Consider the following 10,000-nt stretch of genomic DNA (forward strand, 5'->3'; position numbering starts at 1 on the left):
TCTTCCCACCCCCCCCCCACGCGCTGTTCTCCCACGGAAGCGCAAGGGGGGGTGGGACGGGGAAAGGGGTAAGAGGGAAGGGGGAAGGGGGAAGGGGAGGGGGGGAAGAGTCAGACTGCCTTGTGCGATTACTTCCGGATGATTCAGGAATGTTTAATGTTCGGTTTTGTACGGTACTCGAGAGGGGGTGGGTGTGTGGGTAACAAGAGGGAGATAGGATGAAGAAAGTGTGTGTGTGTGTGTGTGTGTGTGTGTGTGTGTGTGTGTGTGTGTGTGTGTGTGTGTGTGTGTGTGTGTGTGTGTGTGTGTGTGTGTGTGTGTGTGTGTGTGTGTGTGTGTGTGTGTGTGTGTGTGTGTGTGTGTGCGCGTGTGTGTATGCGTGTGTGTGTGCGTGTACATGTGCGTGTGCGTGTGCGTGTGCGTGTGCGTGTGTGTGTGGTGCATGAGCGTGTGTGTGTGTGTGTGGGTGTCCGTGTGCGTTTACATGTGCTTGTCAGTGTACGTGTCCGTATACGTGTCCGCGTGCATGCTCGTTTGAGCGCCCGTGTACATCTGTGCATCCGTTTCAAACCACGTACCTAATCAACATGAAACAACTGACGCACATCACCAGTTTATGCAAATTCCCAATACCGTTTCTCAAAAAAAGAATATCACATAATCGCCAGCTGCCGTGCCAAATGTATGACAAAGCATTTCTCGTCATCGTACAACTTCATGAGCCGCTAACAATAATGTAAAAAAAAAAAAGGAAAAAAAATCTAATTTCCTTTTCCCTGAAACTTGAGGTAAATGTAATATAAATAAAGAAAAAAATACTAATTTCGCAGATGTCTCGGATGAAAAAAAAGAGTCATTAGACAGATAGATATCACTCTGACGATTTTTTTATGAGCTGAACAGTTCATATCATAACAAGGTTTATTAACCAAGACGATGACCGTTCTCGGAAACTGACTCCTGTTCCTAGTTCTCGGAACTTGTTTCTTTCCCCATGGCAGTTGGAATGGTTTGGGTTGAGCATTTGGCATTTTTTGTCTCTCTCTTCCTCTTCCTCTTTCTCTCTCTCTCTTGCCTGCTCTAGCTCTCTCTTTCTCTTCGCGTCTCTTTTACTCTCTTTCTCTTTTGGTCTCTCTCTCTCTCTTTCTCTCTCTCTCTCTCTCTCTCTCTCTCTCTCTCTCTCTCTCTCTCTCTCTCTCTCTTTCTCTTTCTCTCTTTCTCTCTTTCTCTTTCTCTCTCTTTCTCTTTCTCTTTCTCTTTCTCTCTCCGTCTCTCCCTCTTTCTTTCTTTCTCTCTCTCTTCTCTTCCTCTCTCCCCTTTTCTTCCCCTCCTAGGCGTATGTAGTCACAAGTATCATTCAACCGAAGTGGTAAATTTTAGCTTTTCGTAAACCGGCTTCACTGTACGACTGCGCGAGAGTATCCATCACGCCGAATTAACTCTTATTGTTCCGTACACAAGGGTGACATTACCGTGACGGAATCGTGAGTAGCTAGTTAAGGTCTGGGACCCGGAATCAGGAATTTCCCAGGGGGGTAGGGGGTAGGGGGAAGGGGGGAGGGAGTGTTTAGAAGGAAAAGAGGAGGGTTGGGGTTGGGGGTAGGAGGTAGAGAAAAGAGGGAGGAGGGGTGTGGGAAGAGGTGGAGTCAGGGGTAGGGGAGAAGGGGTTGGGTGTATGGTAGAGGTGGGGATAGGGGTGTTTAGAAGGAAAGGAAGAGGGGAGGAGGGGGAGGGAGCAGGGAGAGAGGAGGGAAGGGTCATCAACACTAGTCACTCAGCAGGAAAATGGCGCCAAGCCTAGTAAGAATAAATAAAAGATAATAAAATTTTAAAAAGGTACACGAAAAGGTAACGATACATCACCGCGAGGCAAACCCTCCCTTCGAATGCATTAAAAAAAAATAATAATAATAATAAAAAGAAAAAAAGAAACAAAAAAAAAATATATATATAACACACACACACACATGTATACACACACACACACACACACACACACACACACACATATATATATATATATATATATATATATATATATATATATAAACAAAGATAAGCCTCTTTCCTCCCCTTTCGTTCTTTCTTTCTACCCTTCCCCGGTCCGCAGATTTAATTAGACAAGCGGAAGGCGAAGGCGAAGGCATAGACCAGGGAGGAGGGGGGGGGGGTCGAGAACGTGGGAATATTCACAGGGGGACTGAATGCCCCGCTGGAACATGCCCGCGACTCATTCCTTGGGCATTTCTTGAACCGCATGGCCGTCCCTTTGATGTACTTTTCTTGATGTCTTTTCTTATTTATATTTTACTGATTTTATTTTATTTACTTATATCTAATGTCTTTTTCACAGATGTACTTACATGCACACGCGCGCATAGCAAACCCAGACGGCCGGACAGACAGACAAACAAGCAGACACAGACACAGACGTATACGTGCGTGCGGGAGCGTGGTAATATGACCCAATTCCAGTGCGATTCTTCATCCGAAACTCCTTCCTCTCAACCTCCTACTTCCCGTGAATGTCCTCTTCCTCCTTTTCCTCTTCCTTTCCCTAGACACCCTCCTCCTCTTCCTCACCACTTCCTTCTCTTCCTCTACCATCATCACCTCCCCCTCCTCCTCCTCCCTCCCCCTCCTTCCCTTCCTCCCTCCCCCTCCCTCCCCCTCCTCCCTCCCCTCCTCCCCCTCCCCCTCCCCTCCCCCTCCTCCTCCCTCCTCCTCCTACCCCTCCTCCTCCTCCCCCTCCTCCTCCCTCCTCCTCCTACCCCCGTCTCGACTCTCCGAAGCCCGTCAGTCAGGTTAGGAGATTCTCCCGTTAATACGACTGGTGGTCCTTCCTTGTTTGTAACGTGTTTGGGTTTCTCCTTGTGACCCTCATTCGCTGTCTGGCTCTTTCTTTCTTTCTTTCTTTCTCTCAGTCTGTTTTCCTTCATTTTTTTTCATTTGTTTTGTCTTTCCTTCTTTTTCTTTCTCTTTCTCTCTCTCCCGAAGCTACTTATGTATGTCTATGTACACAAGCTCATATACAGAAGCTTGCATACTATCATCCCCCCCCCCACACACACACTTCTAACCCACAACTAGCCACGAGCAAGAAGTACTCACTCTCAATACACGCACACCCACCCACCCACCCATCCCCCATTGCAAAAAATCAACAAGCAACAAGTACTCACCCTCGACACCCCCACCCCCGTCCCCCATTGCAAAAAAACTAAACAACAAGCACCAAGTACTCACCCTCAATGCACCCCCACCCCCACCCACCCACCCCCACTCCCATTGCAAAAAAATCAACAACAAGCAGCACCAAGTACTCACCCCCACCCCCACCCCCATCCCCCATTGCAACAAATCAACAACAAGCAGCACCAAGTACTCACCCCCACCCCCACCCACCCACCCCCATCCCCCATTGCAACAAATCAACAACAAGCAGCACCAAGTACTCACCCCCACCCCCACCCACCCACCCCCATCCCCCATTGCAACAAATCAACAACAAGCAGCACCAAGTACTCACCCCCACCCCCACCCACCCACCCCCATCCCCCATTGCAACAAATCAACAACAAGCAACACCAAGTACTCACCCTCAGCTCCGTCAGGGTGTTTAGCGCCGCGCTGGGGAAGTCCGTGATGAGGTTGTTCAATAAGGAGAGGGAACTAAGCGTGTCGTTCACACCTAGGAAGTCCTGCGCCTCTAGCTTCTGCAGGAGGTTCCTCTCGAGGTTGAGTGCCGTGAGGGAGTGCAGGTTGCGTAGAGCTCCTGGGAAGGGATGGGTAGGATTTTTTTTTTTTTTTTTTTTTTTTTTTTTTTTTTTGGAATGGGTTGGTATTATCTTTTTTAATTCGTTGAAGTAAATTGTAGCTATACAATTATAAAATATCATTTTATCTTTAGTAATAAAAATAATTGATTTGTAGGTCTTTGAAAGTTATTGTGTCTCTAATAACAAAAACAGCCGCTTCTCAGATGGTTGAAATCGTTACATCTCCAATAAAACAAACAAAAAAATCTTCGCAACCTTAAAAAAAAAAAAAAAAAAAAAAAAAAAATATATTTATATATATATATATATATATATATATATATATATATATATATATATAAAAAAAAAAAGAGACACAAAAAAAAACCAGCAAAATCAAACACAACCAACACCAGAAGAGAACCAGCCACGAGACACCACGACGAGATCCTAACCTGGTTCGAGGCCCCGAATCTGGTTCTGAGCCACGTCGAGGAAGGCGAGAACCGGCAAGTTGAGGATGGCCGCCGGGATGGTTCGAAGCTTCGTGCCCTTCAGGTTCAGATTCTTCAGGGTCCGTTCGAGACCCGCGAAGGACCCGGAGGAGAGGGACAGTTCGTTGTCTGCTAACTGTAGGGGGGGAGAAGAAGAAGAAGAAGAAGAAGAAGGAGGGGGAGGGGGAGAAGAAGGAGAAGGAAGCGGAGAAGGAGGGAGGAGGAGAAGAAGAAGGAAGAGGAGGAGGAGAAGAAGGAAGAGGAGGAGGAGGAGGGGAAAAGAAGGAAGAGGAGGAGGAAGAGGAGGAGAAGAAGAAGAAGAAGAAGAAGGAAGAGGAGGAGAAGAAGAAGAAGAAGAAGAAGGAAGAGAAGGAGGAGGAGAAGAAGAAGAAGAAGAAGAAGAAGAAGGAAGAGGAGGAGATGAAGAAGAAGAAGGAGGAGGAGAAGGAGAAGAAAAAAAAGAGTAAAAGGACGAGGGTGAGGAAGGGGGAAAAAGGAGGAGAGTATTAATGGTTGTTTGATTTATTGTTTTGGTTTCTATAAATATGCTGATCAGGCAGATAATGCTTTATAATCAATCAATCAATAAATTAATATATAACTAGCACATCCTTTGAACGCCCCATCCCCTCCCGTCCCCACACACAAACACACACACTTAGACACAAAACAAACAAAAAAAGCATGAACCATACCTCACAGTAACACAAGCAACAAACACATCCAAACGAACTCACAAACACAAACCAAAACAGCCACTCATAAAAAAACACAGAAAACAAACAAACACATCCAAACGAACCCACAAATCCACAAAACAGCCACTCATAAAAAAAGAGAAACAAACAAACAAATCTAAACGAACCCACAAACACAAACCAAAAATCCACTCATAAAAAACACAAAACAAACAAACAAACACATCCAAACGAACCCACAAATCCACAAAACAGCCACACATAAAAAAACACAAACAAACACATCCAAACGAACCCACAAACACAAACCAAAAATCCACTCATAAAAAACACAAAACAAATAAACAAACACATCCAAACGAACCCACAAATCCACAAAACAGCCACTCATAAAAAAACAGAAACAAACAAACAAATCCAAACGAACCCACAAACACAAACCAAAAATCCACTCATAAAAAACACAAAACAAACAAACAAACACATCCAAACGAACCCACAAACACAAACCCACAAAACAGCCACACATAAAAAACACAAACAAACACATCCAAACGAACCCACAAACACAAACCCACAAAACAGCCACACATAAAAAACACAAACAAACACATCCAAACGAACCCACAAACACAAACCCACAAAACAGCCACACATAAAAAAACAAACCCATCCAACCGAACCCACCCCCACGAACACCCGAGCCACATCCAACCTTACCTTGAGCGTCGAGAGCGCGGGGCCCTTGAAAGCAGCTTCAGGCACCGTCGTGATCCTGTTGCCGGAGAGATCGAGGAGTCTCAGCCGCTGGAGGTTGGAGATGGCCTCCGTAGGGACGTCGGTGAGGCGGTTGTCCTGGAGGTTGAGGTTCTTGAGGCTCTCCTCCAACCCCCTGAAGGCGCCGCCGCTGATGTTGTAGATTCCGCACGACGAGAACTGAGTCGGGGGGTTAAAAAGGGGAAGAGTGGAGATGGGGTGTTTGCTAAGGTTGTATATGGATGGGGGGGGGGGTTGTTATTGGTAGAGATGGGTATATGTTAAGGTTATCATCGGTGGGTGAGTGAACTACCATTGCCGATCGTATCATGGAACTGTTATAGTTATTCTGGTACGTGATGCTTCAGATATAGTGATGAGAATCTCATCGAGTGGCCTGTACTTAATCATCCTAAAATGCAACTTTCCACGTAAGGCATTACTAAAAATATGTTATAAATTGATCAATAAAAACCTGTATTAATTGATCAAGTCATTTTTTTCACTTTCCCTCTCCCTCTCTTTCTCATGTTTATTTTTTTTTTGTCATTAATCTTTAACTTCTCTACAAACTAGTCTAGAATTTCTCCCTCCAGCAGCCTGTTCTCCGCCAGCCTTCAGATCCTGTTCATCCTCACCTGAATGTTCTCGATGGTGAGGCCGTCGAAAGTTCTGTCGTTGAGGACACTGATGCGCGTGTTATTGACGTACAGGAGGTCAAGGGGCACGGTGCCGGCCCGTTGATGCAGCACCGTCATCAACAGCGTGAAGTTCACCGCCGTACACTGGATGGACAGCTCGTTTTCGACGTTGAAAGCACACAAGCAAGACCCGTTGAGTTCTGTGACCTCGCGGGGCCAAGGGCACTGTGACCTCACCGTCGACGAGGTCAGGAGGAGCAGCAACGCGAGTTTCTGAAGCAGGAGGCTGGGGACACGAGCGAAGCCGCTTCCTCTCTTACTACTGCTGCTGGAGGAGGAAGCCATCTTGAAAACTGTTCAGAAAAGAAAGATAGAAATAAAAATAAGCTTCATCGCATGGACATACAACAAAAAACAAGAAAAAAACAAGAAAAGCCTGGATAAAGCTTGAGTATGGAAGGATGTAAGCTGGATCATGACACGACTCCCTCCCAGCCAACACGCGTCGGGGTGTGGCCGGACAAAGAAAGGGCTCGAGGAGAACGTCCGGATTGGGTCGTGACGCGGGCGGCGGTCACACCTCCCACGCCCGCCATAAAGCACGGGCGAGTCACGCTGCCTCGCCCTCCAGGGAAAGTCGTCGCCGCGCTTTTGATGATAACGGGTGTGGGTGTGTCTGTGTGTGCGTGTTGATACTTTATGCGATGCAATTCTCTCTCCATAAATGTTCAGATATACTTTTCTTTTGCTCTCTTTCGTTCCTTTTTTTTTTTTCTTCTTTTTTTTTCCTCTCATCCTCTCTCATATCCACTCGTTCTTTCTCTTTCTCGTTCCATCTCTCCTTCCCCCCTATTCTCTCCTTCTCTCCTTTCCTCTCCTCTCCTTCCCTCCCTCTTTTCCCTCTCTCCTTCCTTCCCTCCTTCATTCCCCTCAATTCCTCCCTGCCTGCCTCTTCTCCCTCCATTCCTCCTTCCTTCCTTCCCTCAGTATGGATGCAAAAGACCGTGTAATACTTAAGCACGCACAAGCAACACTCACGTACTGCAAGTGATGCAGGGAATATGACACATAGATTAATCGCCCGTTTGAATAGCTCCTGTTACAAGCAATTTTGAAGCATAGACTCAGGTGTGGTAGTTTTGCTGTGTAACTGTGTGTGAAACTGTCTCTCTCTCTCTCTCTCTCTCTCTCTCTCTCTCTCTCTCTCTCTCTCTCTCTCTCTCTCTCTCTCTCTCTCTCTCTCTCTCTCTCTTTCTTTTCGTTTTTGTTTTTAAGTCTAACTTTGTTTCTCCCTTTTTTTCTTCTTTCATCCCTCTCTACCTCCTCTTCGTATCCTCCCTCTTCTTCTTCTTCTTCTTCTTCTTCTTCTTCTTCTTCTTCTTTTTCTTCTTCTCCTCCTCTTCCTCTTCATTTTCTCTCTTCCTTTTGTTATCGCTCTGCCTCTCCCTTTTATTCTCGCTCTCTCTTTTCCGTTTATTCTCGCTCTCTCACTTCCTTTTATTCTCGCTCTCCCTCTTCCGTTTATTCTCGCTCTCCCTCTTCCGTTTATTCTCGCTCTCCCTCTTCCGTTTATTCTCGCTCTCCCTTTCCTTCTTCCTCTTTCTTCCCCACTCCCACTCCCTCTTCCTTCCCTTCTCCCACTCCCTCTCCCTCTCCCTCTCCCTATCTCACTCTCCACAGCCATTCATACTCCAGAAACCGCAATGACAAAAATGAGAATGAAAACAAAACAACAAAAATGCAAGAAGCGACCGAAAATGCAGACCTAAAATACACAACATTTTTGTCGACTCACAAGAGAAGGTGAAACCCAAAGACTCAGTTTTATCATTTATATTTGTTTCCATCAAATATCCGATTACATTCCAACAGATACACACGAGTGGCGCGATGTCGTAAGCATTCGTTTTTTTTCTTTTCTTTTCTTTGACACACATTCCGCGGTCAGCCACGAATAAAATACATCGTGATTTTAATAAAGAGTAAAAACACAGATCTGATAACCTTACGTCGTGACTCGATTTAGAAAAAAAAAAAAGTTCAAAGAGTGAAAACCAATAAAATATATCACTTTCGTTCGCGTGAATCAATGAACTGTAAATAAGAAAGAAAAGAAAAAATAGAATAATGCAATTTCGAAGTCTCGCTAAGTGGTGCACAATCTCCGCCGTTTGTGCCGGATGCCGTAACATGGAGGCGACGAGATGTTAATTTGGCGGGAAATTCGGCCATCTCACGCTCGATTTTGGCGCTTTGACTACGCCCGTGTTTGTGGGAGTGGTGGGTGGTGGGCGTGACGTGTCTGCGCTTGTGATGAGTGTGTAAGTGTGTAAGTGTAAGTGTGTGTGTGTGTGTGCGTGCGTCAACACGTGTGTACGTAGCGAGGTGTGGGTCAAAACATTTTATTTTTTATCTTCGACTTGTATGCTTATAAAATCGTTGTTCCGTGCCAGACACTTTATTGCTCGATTAAAAAAATAATAATGAAAATCAAAAAACATTTTATCCAGTTGACTATTTCTCATGTAGCCTACCTCACCCATTCTTTCCTTTTTTTATCGTTACTTTCCCTTTTTCCCCAGATCTTAACTCATAAGCTAACCTTGGCGGAGAAGTGTTTCTCTTTTCCCTTTTCATCACCAATGAGGATTTCCTTGATATTAACGACAATTTTTTCACCCCCTCCCCCCCACCCACCCATTAAAGCGCTCTATTTTGGCATGAAAAACGATATGGTCTTTACTAAGACTTCGTGAGGCTTTGAGATTGGTGGTTGGGGGAAGGGGAAGGGGGGAGGGTGGGGGAAGGGGAAGGGGGGAGGGGGTGGGGGAAGGAGGTGGGGGGAGGGGGAGGGCGAATGAACTTATTGACCCGGTAATTGAAAGTGGTGTCGTTTGTCACATTTTCTTTGTCTATTATTTTTTTTATTCATCTATTTATCTCTCACTTAGTTTCTCTTTCTCCTTTCTTACTCTACTCTACTCTCCTCTCCTCTCCTCTCCTCCCTCCCTCTCCCTCCATCCCCATCCTCTCTTTCCTCCCTCTCCCTCCATCCCCACCCATTCTTTTCGTATCTGTAACATAACACAACAACCCTTTCGACACATTAAAAAAAAAAAAAAAAAAAAAAAAAACGAACCAGATTCAAAATATCTTTTGTACAAGCCGTATCTAGAACGGACATTGCACCGTGCAAGATCGCAATTAGATGGTACTCTGATAATAATGTCATTGCAACATTCCTTTACGGTGTTAGGTCAGCTTGGCACCCTCTGTAACATCATGAATGACACTATAGTTTTTATTTTATTTCCTTTTTTTTATTTATTTTTTTGGCGGGGGGGGGGGTGTACAATTGAGGCAAACGCTAAATTATTCACTATACGATGTGAAAAGTACCATATTCAAATAATTTGTGGACATCTGTGGTACATTCACCAGGGAACAAATATCAATATATATAAACATACATACATACACACATACATATATATATATATATATATATATATATATATACATATATATAAATATATACATATAAAAACATATATATATAATATATATATATATGTATATACATATATATATATATATATATATATATATATATATATATATATATATATATATAGGGGGAGAGAGAGGGGGGG

General features: G+C 44.6%; 1 protein-coding gene across 4 annotated transcripts in view; it reads right to left on the reverse strand.

The window, feature by feature from the left end:
* Nucleotides 1–10,000, reverse strand: part of haf (leucine-rich repeat and fibronectin type-III domain-containing protein hattifattener) — a 52,096-nt gene that overhangs the window by 34,531 nt on the left and 7,565 nt on the right. For all 4 annotated transcript variants that reach the window (XM_086552867.1, XM_086552866.1, XM_086552869.1 and 1 more), the window contains exons 2-5: nucleotides 6,345–6,700; nucleotides 5,671–5,886; nucleotides 4,214–4,388; nucleotides 3,600–3,775 (exon numbers count right to left, since the gene is read on the reverse strand). In XM_086552867.1, the coding sequence (XP_086408993.1) occupies nucleotides 3,600–3,775; nucleotides 4,214–4,388; nucleotides 5,671–5,886; nucleotides 6,345–6,692 (915 nt within the window). In that variant the 5' untranslated portion in view covers nucleotides 6,693–6,700. The remainder of the gene's footprint in view (nucleotides 1–3,599; nucleotides 3,776–4,213; nucleotides 4,389–5,670; nucleotides 5,887–6,344; nucleotides 6,701–10,000) is intronic.

Source organism: Penaeus japonicus, unplaced genomic scaffold, assembly GCF_977035675.1.
Source record: "Penaeus japonicus unplaced genomic scaffold, GWHDUDI00000001_assembly GWHDUDI00000027, whole genome shotgun sequence".
NCBI classification, from domain to species: Eukaryota; Metazoa; Arthropoda; class Malacostraca; order Decapoda; family Penaeidae; genus Penaeus; species Penaeus japonicus.